The sequence below is a fragment of the Solea senegalensis genome, linkage group LG9 (assembly GCF_019176455.1).
Source record: "Solea senegalensis isolate Sse05_10M linkage group LG9, IFAPA_SoseM_1, whole genome shotgun sequence".
NCBI classification, from domain to species: domain Eukaryota; kingdom Metazoa; phylum Chordata; class Actinopteri; order Pleuronectiformes; family Soleidae; genus Solea; species Solea senegalensis.
Genome location: NC_058029.1, coordinates 7,050,978 through 7,070,943, shown reverse-complemented (window position 1 = coordinate 7,070,943; position 19,966 = coordinate 7,050,978). Strand labels below are relative to the sequence as shown.

At 39.0% G+C, this 19,966-nt stretch overlaps 1 protein-coding gene across 1 annotated transcript; it reads left to right on the top strand.

Moving 5' to 3' along the window:
* Positions 1 to 14,071: 14,071 nt before the first annotated feature.
* fam210ab (family with sequence similarity 210 member Ab) lies at positions 14,072 to 18,146 on the top strand. Its single transcript, XM_044033237.1, has 4 exons — positions 14,072 to 14,227; positions 15,644 to 16,119; positions 16,804 to 16,915; positions 17,058 to 18,146. The coding sequence occupies exons 2-4, from the start codon at positions 15,692 to 15,694 to the stop codon at positions 17,403 to 17,405; spliced, it is 888 nt and encodes a 295-aa protein (XP_043889172.1). The 5' UTR covers positions 14,072 to 14,227; positions 15,644 to 15,691; the 3' UTR covers positions 17,406 to 18,146.
* The last annotated feature ends 1,820 nt before the right edge of the window (positions 18,147 to 19,966 follow it).

The window sequence follows — 19,966 nt, the reverse complement described above, 5'->3', positions numbered from 1 at the left end:
TTTCAAGAGTAACGGAGACACACTCATTCTTTATTTCCTTCAGCCTTTTCAATTAGTGAGTCAACACATTTAATTTGCTCTCAGCATTTTCAGTGTTAGCATTTCTGCTATACGTTGCTGTTGACTAGGAATGAAACTACTTGCTTTACAGTAGTAGTAGAAAAACAAAGTCAAAAGAGCACGTCAACATGATTAGGTGTAAACTACAGACATTTTAGTAGGCTGTTGACCAATTGTCAAGCAAACCTATCTTTGTGACCACAATCAGAAATACTGTATTACTGATAGATAGATAGATAGATAGATAGATAGATAGATAGATAGATAGATAGATTTGCTGTGCTCCACTGTGCTCATATAGAACTTTTTTCTAGACTTGTCAACACTTTACAGCTTCACACTGACTCATTCACACAGAAGTGGATTATGCAGCACTTTCCCCCTCTTCTTTTTTATCAGCGGCATTTGAGTTTTAGAATCTCAGCCCAAGGATCTTTCAGAATATACAAGACTTGAACCACTGACCTTCTGTTTAATGAATGACCTACTCTACCTCCTGAGCCTTTGTTGCCCAAATACATTGCAAACTTTGTGATACATTCAATATGTTGCACATATTAGTTTTGTTTCTCAATTTTTGGGGCCATTTTTGGAATTAAATTGACAGATTATGCAGCAGTGCTTTCTAAATTCTCAGGGAACAGAATTACCTAATCCTTAGCTATCATCTCACATTTTGAGTGTGAATTGTAAAGCTGAAAATGCATGTATCCTCTGGAAGCATGGCTGAAATGTGAGGAAAATCAAACTGTATGTGCATCAACCAGAATGATTCTAGTTTTCATCCTAACCATGTGGAATAAATAGAAATGGACAAAAGTCTAGCTTTAGTTTTCCATGCCAAACTTCCTTTCGCTGTCCCTCTGAACTGTGTTCACCTCTAATCGAACTTGCTGTCACTCTTCTTTTTCCCCTGTCATTTTTGTCATCATTTTATTGCACTAGGGAAAAGGAGTGAATGACAATCAAACAGCCATTCATAGAGATCAAGCTAGGACCCATAAATTAGTTGCAGGAGAATAAATGGTGCTGTATTTTTCTAGGCTTTTACTTAAATATATGTTAATAATGTAAATCATGTGCATAAATTATAATTTATTCATCACACAAGTGGCTAATTTATATACTCAAAATAAAACAAGGTATTACCAAAATGACCTTAAAACTTAACAGAAATGTCTTATTATGCACAAATTTGCTCTCATAATGATTTATTTTGGGTCAAAACGGTTTGTCATCTTTAAAAACAAAAAAGTTTGAACAGACCTGGCCACAGAGAAAAAGTTCAACACTGGTTCAATACAAACAACACTGAAACTGGAGGAAAGCACATATGTATATTCAGAGGAGGGGAAGAGACAGTGGGACACACGTACACATAATTAGGACAGGGAAAGGAATCAGTGGAGAAGATGGACTCCCAATATTCAATTTTATTTGTATAGTGCTAAATCACAACATACATTATCTAAGGAAGAAACCTTTACAACGTTATAGAGAGAAGAGAAACCCAACAATTCACACAATGAGCAAAGACTAGGCATCAGTCGAGAGACAAAATCTCTGAGAGAACAAAACTCAACTATGTGCAGCATCTGCCTCGACCGGTTGGGGTAAAATGAGAAATGGGGGAGAGAGGAGAGGTGGAGGAGACAAAGGGAAAGAGGGGGTGTAGGTAGAGACAGAAGAGAGAGACCAGGAGCAGATAACAGTTGTATCAAGTTCTATCTGCAATGTAATTTATAATAATGATAATAATAATAGCCTCACATCTGGATCCTGCAGCACAGGAGTCACCTACAAGAGACACAGAGAGAGAAAGAACAGGGTAAATGACATGTAATAATATCATATTCATATACCCAGAGTGTGTGGGAGTGAGTGTGAGTGCACCACAGAAGTGCGCTCAACAGTGTCGATCTACATCAGCTTAACTATAATTATAAGCTTTATCTAAAAGGAAGGTTTTATGTCCAACTTTAAACACAGAGAGTGTGTCCGCCTCCTGAGAGCTGGTTCCACAGGAAAAAAACTAATGGCAGTTGGTTCTAACACTACTCGACACAAACACACAAACTACTTAAGTCCTTTTAACTGATCGACAGTCTGGCATTGTTCGGTTTGATTCTTGTGTGGTGGACGTTGCGCTCATGACACTTTCAGTGACGACACTTTCTGACCAATCAGTGGCCGCCAGTCTGTGCGCGTCACATTTTAGTCTCAGCTCAGCACACTTGGAACCTCATCAGAGCAGGTATCAAACCAGGTACCGGGTACTATAGCTAATGGAAAAGCAAAAAAAAAATCAGTCAATCTCGCTTGACATACTGTTGTAGATTTGGCTGCTTTGAAATTAAATGAAATCTAATTCTGCCCTGCTCAGTGCTGACTTATTTCTGTGGAGATAGTTGTTATTACGCTTTTACATGAATGAATGGATGAATGTATAAAGCATGATAATGAGGGGTAAGATTTAGTTTGTAAGGGTTAGGGGAACTCCTTAGAAACCTCATATCGTGACGTGATTGTATCACTGTGACGTGACGTGACTGTAGCACTGTGATGCTTTATTAAAATGAGACGCTGGTGATGAGAAAAAAAACTGCAAACAGTGTTGGGAAGAAGCTTCATGATATCAAAGAGCGACTGCTGATTTATTAACACGTGTGTCCTGCTGTCTTCATGTAGCTGCATGGATTATTTAATGACATGAAGAAGAAGCGTGTCATACAGTGTACACATGAAAGGAGCGGTGAGCAGATACTGGCAAAATCCATCATATTAGGTTATACATCAATCCAGCCTGCTTTACTGCTTCAATCCAATTTCAGCACTTTATATTTTATGATGTAAACAACTTTAAAAAATACTGTGATCATAGTTCTGACGCCTGCTATTTCCATTTTGCAGTGCAGCTCTGCATCCTTCAGCTAAAATCACATCGGCCGTCAGACAGTACAAATGTTTTTGGTGGCGACAGTAGCTGAGCGGTAGAGCCAGTCGTTTTTCAACTCAAAGGTTGTGGGTTAGATTTCCAGCTCCACTAGTCTACATGCCATTGTGTCCTTGGGCAAGACATTGGCCCACCTTGCTCTTGACGTGTGTGCCGTATAGAGCGATAGAAAATGTGCTGCACAGAGATGCGCTATATGAGTGAACGGGTATGAATGGGTGAATGGTAAAACTGCAGTGTAAAGTAGCTTTGAGTGGTCATCAAGACTAGAAAATCCCTATATAAATATAGACCGTTTACCATTTTAATTTATTTCAACCACTTTTTTGTAATAATCAGATGGACTTAATAACACGATAGTTGGAGTTGTTTCTTTTTACGTACGTTTCAAAAGCTATGGGTGAAGCATGTGTGAAGGATGAGGTGTTTTGATTTTTTTTCAGACAATGGTGTAACTTGTCTTGTCTCCAGTGTGCATAAGCGGCTGCTCATCGATGCCACACACCCTCGGGGTCTAGCGTCAGTCACGAACGGGAGGTGGAGAACTTGATGTATGCCTGCATAACTAACTAACTTACAGTTCTGGACTTTAGCTTCACTGACAGTTGCACCTTAAGAGCTGTTTACTTTTCGGACAGCAGCACTTCATGAACTGTTAACTTTACTCACTACTGCAGTTTAACGATTTAGAGTTTTTCTGGGTATAATGACTGATGTAGACTGTGTTTCATTTATCAAAAGCAGTTATTAGTATTAGTATTATTACTAAACTTAATTTGATTCTATCCTGTAGTGAAATAAGTGTTGTTGCCATAGGGAAAGTGAGAATAAATGAAGAAAACAAGCCTCTCTCTTACCCACCAACTGATTAATGAGCCTTGAGTGGGGCTTCAGCTCAGTTGTGGTTTTGTTGGACTCACAGAATTCAGCCAGAAATCTGAAATGTATGGCTAACTCTGTCTTGAACTTGTGGCCCACACTCCCGCAATATATCAGTGCCCACATGCAGTGTCCAACATGAGTCACATTACAAGTGTCAAAACACGGAACAAGGATGGGAAACAGCAGGAATGACGAATAACACAGAGGAGCACAGAATACAAAAGAGACACAAGAATAACTTGGCGCAGGTGAAATAATGCAAATCTCTATGACTGCAGTGTTTCTCATGTAGCACCATGAATATTTTGTAGGTCCTCTCCTCTCCAGAAAGAAGTTTTGAACAATGCTTGTGCGTACAAATAACATACTTTTTTTTAATTAAGCCAAATCGACTTATGTGTCACCTGCAGGTTAAGCTTCCACAGTCTTACTATTACAATTTATTCCCTTACAAATGTATAATTTCCCTATTCCACCCCTTGAAGTAGTATTGAGCTCTTTTTTCATGACCTCACTGGCTCAGACTTCATTGATGGAAATGCTGTATATGCATACGGGTTTTAATGTGTCCCCTGTTCTTTTAGTATTTATTTAACTTTGATGTGACTTACTCATCTTCCCATCACACCCAGCTATAGAGGATAATAAATGACATTATGTTAATTAAATATATTAATAAATGATAAATTAATACATATGACTGCAAATACTTCCACAAATTCTATTGTGTCTCTGAAATGGATATGATATCTTGGCCGCTGAGCATTACACACCCTTCAAAATCCACGCGCCTTTAAACTTATTGACCTTCAAAGTTCGCAGGCTTGCACTTTCACAACCTTCAAATTTCACAACCTTCAAAGTTTGCATCCTTCAAAATTCACAGTTCACGGCACATTGTGGCCTTCAGAGTTTGCGGGCTTGAGATGTAGTCAAAAAGAATTATTCCATAAATTCTATACAAGACTGACTAGGTTGTGTTAAGGACATTTTTACACATTGACATTGTTCTGTTTTTTTTTTACATATAATTGGATATTTTATTTTTATCCAAGTAAATGATCCTATATAGAGGTCAGTCTGCAGTGTTGAAACATAAAGCACCATAGATCACTGGGGGTGGACTGTGCGGTAACCTACTGCAGAAATAAACAAATGGTTGCTTTTATAGAAACCATATTTAAGGGGTGTATCGATTGAAAACTATGAATTTGAGATTTGAGACAGCTCTGATAACACTCCTTCATGTAGTCTTTTCAATTGTAGTCCCTTGTGGTCCAACAAAAGATTAATCTAGTCAGAGACTGCTCATGTAGATTCGCTTGCACACTGTTGCACACACTCCTGCAATCCAGATGAATATTGATAAATGGTTCAAAGGGTTCAAAGAACGCCTGGACCACAGGCATCAGCTAAGTAACGAGAACTTTTGAGAAAACCAGACAAGCATGATCAGCCATCCACTGTGTTAGTTTGGAGTCTTGCATCGCTGCTGCTGTGGCAACTGAGGCAGCAAATACGGGTCAGTAAGAGGGGACGCAAATGATAGAAGAGATGCAGAGGAGAGGAGAATGTGGGCAGCAGCTAATTTGCTGCTGTCAGGGAGAGAGCTCATTTTAGCAGAAGCAACAGGTGAATGTGAGGTACACAAATAGTATGTAGACGTAATAGCATGTAGATGTGCACACATTGTGGTCTCCATTAAGGATGATCATGACAAGGTCAGTGTTTGTGCCAGAAAAGGTCCTAATGAGGCAACAAATACAAGCACAGACTAAAAATAAGAACAAATCTCAGTGTGCAGGTATAACCATTAATGCACCTAACTACACAACACAAGCCACTGTTTATGTTAAACCTATGCTAATACTATAATAATGAGGTCTGTAGACGACACAACACTGTTCTCTTATTATGTGAAATGTGAAGCGCCAGCGCTCGTACAGTGTGAATAAATATGTTAAATAAATGATAGTTCAGTGATTTTCTTTTCAGCATGGTTTTAAACATGTCAGTGGAAACAAGAGGGCACGTAATTTCACTTGCGCTGTTTCAGGAAGCCGGAGAAACAGTGTTTGTCACCAGAGAGGAGAGTCTCGCGCCATTATAGAGCAAAGAAAAACCCCAACAGTTCACACAATCAGCAAACACTAGGCATCAGCGGAGAGAGAAAAAAACTACCTTTTAACAGGAAGAAATCTCTGATCAGAACCAGACTCTAAGATGTGTGGCATCTGCCTCGACTGGTTGGGGGTGAAAGGAAAAATGGGGGACAAAGGAGAGGTGGGCGAGATTACTAAATTTATCTATTAATGACAAATGCTCTATTTGACAAAGAAATCATTAAAACTGAAAACTGTGGGTTTGTGGACAAAAGAAGAAGTTTGAGAACATCATTATTTCAACACTGATCAACATTTTTCAGACCTAAATGAGACAGCGTTTGTGTGGAATTCACTTCTGAATTTCGCCATAGCGACGCAAGACGTAAACATGGCAAAACTCAAACATTCAGAGAGAGTTGCGTGGAGCTGATCAGCATCGTGTGAACTCATCTGCTAATGATTTGCTATTTGTTTCTATTTCGACGTTATATAAGTGTATGAGTGTCTACTGCTTTATTTCACTAGTAGACAAGCATCACTGTGATGTGATAGGTGAGAGGTGTCAGCATTATGTCACAGGATGGTTTTCATTGCTTGACCCAGATTGGCAAGTCCAGATGGAGAAAGGACTGTTGACTCGAGCCTTGAGGGCTAAAATACTGCAGAGCAGAATGATTTAGTGAAGTCATGGTGTGGGAGATCAGAATGAACAGCACATTCATGTGTTTGCCTCTGGGCATTAGCTCATTATCTGGATGTTGCTCATTCCAGTGGTGCTGCATCCATGTGGTCCTTGTCAAGACAGATCTGGGAAAAAAACATCATATGACAGCATGGCGTTTGATAGATGTTAGCCTTCAGGACGTCATAAGTTACTGGCAAGTAGCTCACATGAACTGGAGCAATCAGAGAGTGATGGAAACAGGCGGCGGGAAAATCCAGGATTGAACCTGGTTTCAGTTCTGCATGAGTTTGACCGCATCATTGGCCGTACGTGAAAGAAACATGAAGTGGTCATTAAGACGTGAAGAAGACTTAATGAGGTTAGAAAACACGGCTACTGCAAGACTGAGCAGTCGCGAAGACGCTTTTAAGCATTCTGGGTATCCTTCAGGAGAATGTTTAATTCATCACTTGATTATACGTCATAAAAATAACCATAAAACACACCCATTAAAACATCATATCCCTCCATGTCTCCCCTTATATTGAAGTCATGGGTCTGATCACAGTGACATTTGATTGGTTTCTACAATAAATATGGCTACAGTCATATCACCAGCCACATTGTTCAGATCCAATTAAAATCGGATTTATTACAGATCAGATTTGATGGTTCACATTCGTGACTTTCGTTAGAACGTGACTGTCCTTTGAAAGGACGCGTACAGTTTGCATGCATCACCAACAACAAGTAATCTTCCAACAGTTTGAGGAAGGTCCTTCTCTGCTCTGTGCCTCCCGGATTGTTGCATCATGTTGCATCAGTCACAAAGAAGCTTTTAAACATTCTGCATATCTTCCAGAAGAATGTTTCATTCATTACTTGATAAATATGTATCCTGTGCGTGTGTATATAGAGCATATTTGCACTTTCTTTGAATTCTTTGTTATTTTAAAACTGTGGGAAATTTCTGCACTGAAAAGGACAAGCTCTCCAAACCTCATTGAACACTGTATAATGACAATAAAGGGCATTCTATTCTATTATAAGTCATAAAATAACCACAAAAATACAACTATTAAATTCCCTGACATCCTCCTTTATAGAAAGAGTATGTGCAGCACAGTTACTGTCATTACCTCTATTAGACTTTATTGATTTGCACTCTCTGTTGTGTCTTCATGAACACATGTTGGTCGCTCTGTGCTTTGACTTCTTTGACGTCCTTGTTTTCCTTGATTCGTGTTAGTTTACCCGTTTCATTTGGAATTCAGTGCTCGTTCTCTGTACAAAACTGTCTGCCCTGCTCTGATGTGCTTCACCTGTGTTCTATTAAACCTGCCTCCCTTGTGTATTTGTTTGCTTCTGTTCTCCTGCTGCGTCTTTAATAGTTTGTCTGTTCTGTTCTGTTTGTTTACTTAGTCTTCGCAAGATATTTCTGGATTTTCTCTTTTATTCCCTGACTCCAAGCCTTTTAGTTTCCTCAATGTGAGGTGAGTTCCAAAAGTTAGTTATCATTTTTGACACAGAATCTGATTACAACAGAACAAACATATATTGCAAAGGAAAATATGGAAAGTTGGAGTTTGTGTCAGCAGGCAGGGGGCCGGGGGTTGTGGGGTGTACTCTGGCTTTAGATGACTGGCCAGAAGGTAAACTGACAACAAGGCAGGGGAGCTGAGTGAAGCTGGAGACCCGCAGAGATGAAGTGGTTATGGAGAGCTGAGTCATGTGGCAAACGTGGCTGACAGAGACTCGAGCAGACAAAGACAAAACACAGACAGAAGGAGAAAGCGAGAAAAACACCAGAATCACGAGGAATCGACGGAAGAGAAATTTGTGTGACATGATGCAAGATGTCGGACATTTTGTGCCGTCCTGCTGTATCAAAGATCCAATTTAAATTGTGTGGAAATGTGAACAGTGACATAGCCTTTCATCTGTCCATTGCATTGTACTTCCTGATTATGCACAAAAGGTCCCGCCCACCCGTAAAACCCTTGGCCACATTCACATTACCAGCCACGTTGTTCAAATCCAATTAAAGTCTGATTTATTAGAGATCAGATTTGATGGTTTGGTTTGAACGTGGCTTATTACAAGCAAAACATATCTTGTATTAATTTGTTTTTGCTTATTTTTTCCAGTCTCCCACTGGGGGTTTAAGGCGTTTGCTCATCACTCCCCAATGTGTCTATATGTAAACACACGCTATATGGTCACAAGTATTTGACCACAGCTGTTCAGTATTGAATTCAGGTGTTTCAATCAGGCTCTGGGCTCAGCCCCTTATCTCCAGTGAGGGACAATCGTAACACTTGAGCAAACCGAGACATTTTGGACAATGCTGTTTTTTTCTATTTTGTGTTTTTCCAGTTTGAGGAAGGCTCTTTCTTTTCAACTCTGACATGACCGTGCTCCAGTGCACAAAACAATAGACTATAAAGACATGGTTCGATGAGTCTTGTGTCAGAGAACTTGACCTCAACCCCATGGAGCACCTTTGAGATGAACAGGAACAGAGATTGTGAGCCAGGCCTTCTTGTCCAACGTAATGAATCTTGAGGAAAGTCTTTAAAGACGTATGGAAGCGGTTATAGCTGTGAAAGTAGGAGACAACTCCATCTTAAAGCACCGTGCATGTATTTAAATATGTCATTACGGTCCCTGTTTGTGTAATGATCAGGTGTCCCAATATTTTTGTCCATATTGTGTATCTGCGATTGATTTTGATTTCAATCATGAGTTGACTGAAAGATAAAGCAGCAAATGTGTAGGTGAGATTTAACTCTTGGGAACAGCAGTCGACTTCATTGGTGTTTCATTTTGCCTGAGATATATATTTGATCTATAACCACTAAAGTGACACAAAATCTGATCTGTAAAATCAGAATTAACATCTGATTCCTGTATCCATCTGTGACATCTGATATGAGTCACTTCAGTCTGATAATCTGAACCTGGACTTAAATATGGATTTTTTGAACACGTGCACAAGTGAGTGATTTGCTCCAAATAACACAGATTTAAAATCACTTTAACTTTCTGCTGCAGAAAGAATAACACAACACCTCAGCAGTACATTCTGCAACTTTTTGACCAGCTTTAGTTACTTTCTATTATGACATAGTTGTGCTTCTGCTACAGATTTTAACACCATTCTGAATTATACACATTAACTAAACACATGACATGGTCATATACTTGGTTTTGTGACAGTCTTTTTGAAATCAAATAAAAAGGCAAATAATGTATTCAGTGTGTCAGCATGCCAGGTGCAGGTTTCAGCGTTCTTTGTACTGAAAAGGTCTGCAGGTTTCAAAACAAGCTGCCGACTCCAGATAACACACCGTGGGTACTGAGTCCAGATGATAGTATTTAAAAGTGCAGAACAATATTTTAGTTCTCGAATAGTTCTTATTATTTGCGAAGCAATTGAGTGCAGTCACTCAAAGTAATCAGTAAAAACAGCAACACACAGTGTTCAAAAGTGTGCCAAGACACAATAACCCTTATTATATAAATTATAATTACAACAGGGCTACACAGTGGGTTGCAGTGTTGCCTCGCAACCAGAAGTTTCACGGTTTGCACCTGGAGTTAACATGTTTTTAACCCTAATGTGGAGGATTAAGAAGTAGACAATAAATGAGTGAATGATTACAACACAGGAGAGTGAGTCAGAAAATCACATATACAGTAATGTCTAGAGCTGGAACAAGGAAGCATTTCATTACGTTACACAGTGAAACATCCCATCAATCTTCAGCGTATATGATTTAGATAAAACTGCAGTCACCCTCATATCACAAGGCCTTTGACTTGATGCATGTACGGAAGAATACCTGATCTGTTCTGACTTTTGAAACACAAGGTCTCTGTGTCTTAGTGTCTGTGGTGCAACCAACTGGAAGCTGTCCTGGTTAGAGTGTGTCATGAACGAGGAGATGCATGTAATCCTGGTCAAACATGATTTTTTTGGGGGGGTTTAAATGAGGCAAAAATAGGTGACTGACTTACATCCTTATGTTAATGATGTAGAAAGATTGTCCCATAGAATTAGGCTGCAGCTAAAGTGTCATGGTGGTATTGTCTAAAGTACTAGAATACTACAAAATACATTCAAGGCATCTTTGATGACCGTGTCCATATAGTTCATGAAGTGAAGAAGGAAAATAGATAATAGAAATAAATCTATTTAGAATTTATGGGAAAAGCACAAACTGCTGATTGAAGTTCACTGAACAAAAACATTATTAATTGGAAAAATCAAATATACACAGATAACATTGTGTTGATGCAATTAAATGTAAAAATAGTGAAAAAAAACATTTGTATTATTGAACCTGTTCAATGAGTTTGAGATTAAAGGAATTCTCATCAGTCTCCCCACATAACTCACAACATAGAAAATTAGAAAATTGGGAGACCACAAACACAACAAGGAAATCATTTGTCCCAGGGCAGCCTGTGGCCAAGGGGAAAGGGAACTTGACTTGTAACCGGAGGGTCGCCGGTTCAAATCCCCACCTGGCCAAAAAGGACTGGGCAAGGTACCCAACCCCCAATGCTCCCCGGGCGCCACTCAGTGTGGCAGCCCACTGCTCCTAATTCTAGGATGGGTCAAAATGCAGAGGAATACTTTCCCTAAGGGGATTAATAAAAATTTGCTGTTGCTAGTTTGACACTTTGGTTAGAAAAAACCATGGACAAAAGCTCACTTAATTAACCAAAAACAGACAGAATTTATTCACTCATGTAGGAGTTTAAACGCCTGAATTCTAAGGGTTTGTGACGGCAAAAAAAATAACACCTCTGCTGCTGAGTGTAACCATTTCAGATCAAATGTTAACACAGAGAGGCACACACTCTAATGGAGAGTGTTTCAGAGGACCCGAGGAAGTGATGGACACCTCACACACACACACACACCAGCGCCCCTGTCTGCATGCTGCTGATTGTACAACCTCCACAACAACATCCCATCATTTTTAGATTGCATAGCACCCCAGAGCTGTTCAGCTGTCAAACAGCTGGGTGAGGAAAACACCACTTTCTGTATAGCACTTTCTCTGTAACGGCAAGCAAAATTTTGGGAAAAAAAGAATCAGAAAGTACAAACTAAATGAAACTGTAATCAGGGAACCTGTGTCAGCAGGTCAGCAGGTGTTCGTTGTCTTTCCTCTTTATTATGAACAATTCTACACAATTGTGACACAAAATATGATGACCTTGTCAAGTCTTTCAGTAACACGCGCAGTCGATGTGTGGCTACAATAACATCTATTTAGAGCTGTGTGTCTGCTTATCTAACACATTTTATTTCAGTTTTCACTTCACTTTCAGCTCCACCAACTCTCAGGGACATTATAATGATGTCGGGCTGCAATCGATTATTCGATGTTAGAGATTTTTTTCTGATTTTTCAGCTTCTTAAATGTGAATATTTTTTTCCAGGTTTGGCCAATCAAAACTTTAACATTTTCTGACATTTTATGGACCAAACAAATACTTGATTAATCAATAAAATAAACGACAGATTAAATGATTATGAAAATAAAGCAAATAATTATAATTTGACATCTTAATAAAGAAATAATGTTTTTTGTAAAACAGTAAATTAGAAAATGAATGGATAACAATAATAATTATATTTTAGCATTAAAAATATTTCAGTTAAAGAGCTTCTACAATATGATTACTAATGCTGTTAATTTCGGGAAGCTGTGACTTTGGATGGTGGTCTTATACATTTGTGTGTATATAATGTTTGTACATAATTTATGCACCGTTTTCTTAGGTTATTGACCACAGGTGTGAACGTTTTTTTGTTTGTCTCTGTATGTCGGCTCTCTCTCTGTGTGACGGAACAGTGATTAGTTGTGTGTGAACTCTGTCTCACACACAGTGTCAGCGAGGATTGACTGTCGCTCCTACTGCAACCATCAAAGAACATGCAGTAACGAAATAATGAATGAATGGATTTTAAATGTGTTCTGTTTAAAGTTCAGGAACTCAAGCTGTCCCAACTGTCTCTGTAAAAGTCATTCCACAGACAGGTGGACTCACAGGACTCATTAATGACTGCAGTCAGACCCGTCACAAAGAACTGATCCAATGAACTTATGTCATTTTATGACCAGACCAACTTGTCATCTTGCCAGATGGGTCCCAGGTGAGCGTGAGGTTGAGTCACACAGGTAAATGCAAACGAGCGAACAGAAACACAGAGAGAAAGTATTTGCACTGGGTCAGTTGTGTTGAAATGATACCTCCCCTCCTTCAGGAGGCTTGTGTTATTTTATCTGATCCTATGGCCACTCTCTGTTCACACAGTTACAGTTGCTTCTTTCTGGCTGCAGATACAACCTGATACAATGACACAGCCCAGTATTGTTTTTTTTTTTAAAAAAGGTTAGGGCTGCAATAAACGATTATTTTCATAATCGACTCGATTAATCATGTACTTGTTTTGTGAGTAAAATGTCAGAAAACTTGCTTTAATTCTTTATTTAAAAAAAAACTAAAACTGATTAATAATCAAAATAATTGACTATTACTTTAGTAATCCATTAATAATTCTTTCAGCCCTAAAAAGGTCATTGTGAATGTATATTTGTTATAGTGTTGGTATAACTTAAGCAAAATATACTTTTTAAATAAACATATGAGCAATATTTTACCTAAATAAAAACAAAAAAATCTGATATTGTAAACTGATTTTATTTTAGAAGGATTTTGGGGTGAACTTGTGTCACACTGATAGTTTCCACAATTGTTTTAGACCAGAAAGTTGAAAAATATGAACAGGCTGCTCTCATGTGGTAGAACTACAGTACTGCAGATAAAGTTGTGAACGGTAACCGTGGATGATGGCACGTGTCATTCGTGTGCATTGATGTGATGTGAATGATGACGATGAGCAAAAATGTGTTTTGAGTGGTATGTGTTAAATGGCGTCAATATAATATGATAGCACATGTCATAATTACACGATACACTTCACGTACAACCTCTCACTGAAAACAATGTCTTACAACTATAATATTTGGTCAATAATAAAATTAAATAACTGAATAATGTGAAATTGTGCATCAAAATTTACCAAACAGACCACTTTCTTTGAATTATCCTTTGGGAGTCCTATGTGGCATAGAGAATAATAGTTTCTGGATTAATATAGAATACATGGTAAACGTTGGCATACTATTGTTGAAATTGCACTTATTTTTTGTCAAGAAATGTTCTGTAAAAAGTATACTTCATTAACTAAATTAAAACAAAGGAAAGATTTTGAGTTCTTGTTGTTTGACAACCTTGACCTAGTGCGAAGACCTCTGGGACATTTATTTCCTAACTGAACTACATTTCCCGTGGTGCTCTGCGCGGCCGGAGTTGACACGCTGTTTTTTCCCCCACGCAGTCATAGAGTGCTGCCTGCTGTAGCTGCCCAGATAAATGTGGTTCCTGAACCCTTCGACTCATACCTCGGACACTCTCACATTGTCCACAGGGATGCGGTTAAAAAACACTTTGTCTTGAGCTCAATACGTCACTTCCACCGTAAGTGTTTGTCCTCGTTTCTCTGCTTTGGCGTGTTTTATTGTCCACTCGCTGTCATTCGCTTCCCGATGTGTGCTAGCAGCTAGCGGCTAATAAGCTAACGCTAGGCTGTTAGACAGGAGTTAAAGTTTTTGGCAGCCGTTCAGAAACTGGCCTTTACTAAAGACAGTCTGTCCTCGGTGTCTAAATAAGCAACACCGTCTGCTGTCGTGAGATTAAAGCTCACCTGGACACACCACAGTTGCCGGACAAAACAAATCTGTCCTTCACACACAACTGACCAAAGTCAACTAGCCTAAAATAGGTGTTTGTGTAAAGCTGGCACGAGTAAAGCCGTGCACTTCCGTTTGGAAGTGTTACAAAATAAAACAAAGGTAGGGAGAAATTCTGTCTTGCTCTTACCTGGATCGATTTTGATAGTTTTATTTTGAAGGTGGGTGTAATCACTTGTTCTTGTAAATGTTGTATTTTTACACAGTTTTAGCAGTGTTTTAGGAAGCTGCTAAGTTCTGTAACTTCTGTGTAAGATTCACCAGACGCAGATAATTAAAGGAATATAGGTCAAAATTAAATTAAAAAGTTAATTTAAATCTTTTTTAAAAAAATTTAAAACAAGACTTTTGAAAGTATTGTTATTTCAAGGGTTGGGGTAAGAACAACATTGTCTGACATTTCATGGACTCAACAAGTACTCGATTAATCAAAATAATAATTGATAGATTCATAGCTTGGAAGTAATTGTTAGTTTCGTATAGCAGTGATGGCATATTTTATATTACTGCTGTGCAGTTGTTGAAAGCAATAATACAAAAGCAATAATGAAAGTAGCAGCAATAAAGTTAACTGTAAACCTTGAACTTTGATGTGTTTGTATTTTATTGCGCATGTGTCAATTATGTGAGCCAGTAAAGTACAAATTACATTAAATCAGTTCATCCAAGGTCAAGGGTCAAAGTTACAGCCTGCTTGAGATTATTATTCGAAGAATTTTGTGCACTTAATAAACTGCAGTTGTATCCCAGTTCCAGAATTCATAACGGGTGGTATGAGGAAACCAGTGAATTTAATAAGCTTTAAACATGAATGTTATCAAGTGTCACCCTGTTATCACACTGTTGCAACAGAACACCTGCATTCAGAAATGTTTCCCTGATATGCTCCTGTGTGTTTGTACAGTTGAAGAAAAAGAGATTAATGTAGTTTTACATTTACGTTCTGGAAAGTACATGGAAGTAAATAAATCAACTGTTATTTTTCTCTGTGATGCGCATGGTGCATTCTTTTTGTAGAGTATGTTGAGTTTCCACAACTGACAGTTTGTCATTTGCTGACTGAGATGTTTGTAGTTTACTGCTTTAAGCTGTTACAAGAAAGCAGCTCAATAATGACGAACATTGTCTTTGTCTGACTTCACAGTGGTCGAATCATCGCAGCAGCAGAGAGGAGGAGAGGAGGAGGAGGAGGATGATGATGATGATGATGCAGCGCATTCTTAATACTGGGACACTATGGCGGATGGCGGCAGTGCGTCCGTTGCTGGTGGGCGCCACCCTCTCAGAGCCAGCATTAGCTCTGTGCTGCTGCTCTCTCCGTGTCACACCACTGACACCTACAGGCTGGCGCTGGCTCTCAACCACAGCCTCTAGCAGAGTAGCACATCAGCCAAAACACCAGCCACCACAGGAGGAGCCACAGTCCAGCTCCTCACCTCAGACACAGGAGGTCCAGAAAGAAGAGGCTCAGGCTGAGGAGGTGGACCCCCTGCAGGACAAGTCCATCGGTCTGTTCCAGAGGTTTAAGAAGACTTTCAAACAGTATGGGAAGGTGATGATCCCTCTACATCTGGTGACATCCTCTATCTGGTTTGGATCCTTCTATTACGCTGCCATGAAGTGAGTCTCATCCTGTGTTTATGTACATGTACTCTACACTACATGTAGTTAAGGTTGTCATTTATTATTATCACAATATGTCTAATGTTTCCAGTGAGTGGATGTGATTGTGATTCACAAAGATGTTTTGAAACTTTAAAAATAAGCTTTAAACTCCAAAAATGGCTCCAAAACTCACTGAAATCACTTTCAGGTAAAAGTCTAATATTGAAATAATCAAAGCGATGGTATTCTGATGCAGCAGTGTAGGGCTGCAACTAATCTGTATCTCCATTAATCTGTAGATTATTTCCAAGATTAATTGAACGTTAGTTTGGTCCAGAAAAAGTTGATCAGTGTTTCCCAAACCAGGAAGTTATGATGTTCTCAAATGTCTTGATTTGTACAATGATTTTTTTTTTATATATGGAGAAGAGAAACTGGAAATATTCACATCTAAGAAGTTGAAAAGCCAGAGAAATTGTTTTCATTACAAAAAACTTTCAAACCAATTAATTCATTGTAAAATGTGTTGCCGTTTAGTTTAGTCATCGAGTGATAATCGATTCAGTAATAATCAATCGAACAGTTGTTGTGACAGTGACATTCCTTCTAGGTTACATTAATTCAACAATGCATCTTTTAATTCATTTGTTGTAACATGTGTTAATAGCTATTTTACATGTTTGATGTGTTTTCTTTCAGAGGAGTGAATGTTGTGCCATTCCTGGAGATGATTGGTCTACCAGAGTCATTTGTCAGTCTTTTGAGAAATTCATCCAGTGGCTACGCTCTGACCGCCTACGCCATGTACAAGGTGACTTCATGGGTTTCCATTGTTTTGAACACTATGATTTTATTTATGTTTTTGAGTAGGTCTCTCAAATTCTTGGCACAGTAGATCACATATATGTTGTATCAGGCTTTCATTGTGTTTCTTCTTTTTATTGTTCTTACAGATTGCCACCCCTGCTAGATATACAGTAACTCTGGGCGGCACATCGCTATCTGTCAAGTACCTTCGCAAACATGGCTACTTATCCACACCACCGCCAGTGAAGGAATACTTCCAGGACAAAATGGAGGAGACAAAGGACAAATTTACAGAAAAAATGGAGGAGACAAAGGACAAATTTACAGAAAAGATGGAGGTGACCAAGGAGAGGCTGTCTGAGAAAATGGAGGAAACGAAGGAACGTTTCTCTGAGAAAATGGAAGAGACTAAGGACAAGCTGTCCGAGAAGCTGCAGGAAACCAAAGACAGAGTTTCTGAGGGAAAGGGATTTTTTAAACAGAAAGACAATTAGCCGATCAGTCACCGGTGTAACCCCTGACCACATTCTCTGATCCTGATAAATCATTAGTGAATTTGAAGCAAGGAGGCACACATGAGACTGTTTGAGGGGGGAAAAGTGAGACGTTGCACTAACTTTGCTCTGACATTTCACCTTCATAAACCTTAGCTGTCAACTGTTGTCTGTTGTAAGTGTCACATTCTGTCCCCGATCGTTCAAACCCACCACGGCTCAGTGTAAGAGTTGCCGAGACAGCAGCTTAATAAACTGTGACATCTGACTCTCTGTTGGCTGTTTTTAAAGAGGAGACCTGTAATGGTATATATACGTCAGGAAAATGGGTCCTGTAACAGATGTATACAGTATCAGTCTGTTTGAGAGAGCAGTGCTAATGAATCTGTGCATTTGGAAAATTAACCTTAAAGCTTGAAGTTATGTACTCGTCCATCACCTTGTGGCTTTTCTAACATAAAGACAAAGAAATTGATTGAAATGTTTTTCTTTTTTCTAACTTGTTTCTATTTGATAGTGAAAAGGTAATATATGACTTTATTCTGGATTCTGTACCACTGTATGTAGTGATGGCATGTCGTGTATGAAATAACATGAGCCGATGCTAGTCACAGTGCATGTCACGTAAATACATGAGGAGCTGCCGGTCACTTAAACATGTGGTGAATTCAGTATTGTACGTACAGCAGTATGTATGAACTGTAACACATGAGAATAAAGTGTTGACAGTGTGTCACTCTACCTGCTGGTGTAAGGTTTGTAGTCTGATGTACATAGCAAAGTCAAAATGTGTTTCTCTGGGACCAAAGTGCACACATGTGGACACAGTAGCACAAAGGCAACATAAAGCGCTGCAAATTAGATGGAATTATAGAATTTAGTAGAATTCTATAATTTCATCTAATTTGCTTTTTTGCAATTTGTTTGATTGCAAAAATCTGTCCCGGTCTTACAAGACAGAACTTGGCAACATTTATTGGTGTTAACATTTATCGTTAACATTTTGCAGCTGAACATCCCTCCTCGTCCTGTTTTCCTCTTGTGTTAGGTCTGAATCACTAGATTCAGTTCTTCATAAGTAGAACATAATATTAAATGTTTAGGATATGTTTTTGTTTTGTGGAAAATAGACTAAAGTGTGACACTTGATGAGTGGACAACAGTGTGATTGACAGCTGGCTGCTGTTGTCCAATAGGAGCCTGGTTGCAGGGGACGCATGTTCACAAAACATCTGTATGGTACGGTACGTATTTCTTTGTATTTCCATTTGGTATAGTCCAAAAATAACTTACCATCTTTCCATTCCCTTCCCTTGTACCAGAGTAATGGTGTGGTACAGTATGGGAGGAGCTAGACCCACGACAGTCAGCCGGTTTAGGTGACAGGAAGTACTCCGAGTAAAGGTACCGTTCTCAGTAGAAACGCAAGCCTGACCCAGGGCTTTACCCTTCCAAACCGCACTGTATTACACTGTACTGTACCAAACTGAACTATACACATATTGCTGTGATGTGATTCTGGAGGTTTATATTGTTTTGGGTGATGTCACAACCTGTTTCTTGTACAGATGTAAGTTCATTATGACAGAACCGGCCTCGACATCACTCACAACGACATTAAGTTATTGACCAGTGCCAACATGAAAGTTTTACCTTGTCATTTACTTTTACTTTTAAAAAGAGTGTCTTAACAATAGATTTTGTATCAGAGTGAAGGACAGGTCAGATGTACAGCACTTCCTAAGAAAGAGTGCACTTTGACACTGTGTGCAGGAATGCTAAACAGATGTCGGCATCGCGCTGTCACGCCTTTCACACGCCCCAGTCTGCCTCCTTCATTAGCAATCTTATCTATATGTAAATATGAAAGCATTTACTTGGCGCTGATGGAACGTGGGCACACGCCACAATGACCTCTGCTGTCCAAACTAATGAACAGCTGTTTATGCAGCCCACAGCCCCGCACACAAACACGCCTTTGCTCCCACAGTGAGTGTGAGGCAAGAGCCGAGCTGCGGCTCCTGGAAAAACCATTTCAGTGAAGAGACAATCTGTGTTGTTCCTCGGGTGTGAGTCAGCGTCTCAACACGACTCACAGTGTTACAGCCTTTGAGGTGAAGCGCAGGTCAGGGGAAGAAAAACTCTCCCAACTGTTCAAAGTCAATGATTTTCTCTGCTTTACATATTTTTTCTTTAAAAGGTCAGTTTATGTGGGCTGTCATTGATGTCAGCTGTGAAGTTACAAAGTTAGAGCAGTGGGTTTGAACACCCAATGACCTTTAATTAGCTTTTTTTTTTTTAGAAATTCCTTTTGAAGTTAATTTAGTTTCTTCCAAAAGGATCATATTCTTGAGGCACTAAATGTTGGTGAAAAAAAGTAAAAAAGAAAATTGGCACTCAAATCAATTAAATTCTGTTAATCAATTAAATTAAAAGTCATAGGTTAGTATGTCGTCCAAAATGTGAAAAAAAAGTCATACTTTAGTTTGTCGTCCAAAATGTAACAAAAAAATCATAGGTTAGTATGTCCTCCAAAATGTGCCAAAAAAGTCATAGGTTAG

Excerpts from the sequence above, each read along its gene's own strand:
- fam210ab (XM_044033237.1), top strand. The coding sequence starts at position 15,692 with ATGATGATGATGATGATGCAGCGCATTCTTAATACTGGGACACTATGG. Across the intron at positions 16,120-16,803 it reads TTCTATTACGCTGCCATGAA|AGGAGTGAATGTTGTGCCAT; the intron begins GTGAGTCTCATC and ends GTTTTCTTTCAG. Across the intron at positions 16,916-17,057 it reads CCGCCTACGCCATGTACAAG|ATTGCCACCCCTGCTAGATA; the intron begins GTGACTTCATGG and ends TTGTTCTTACAG.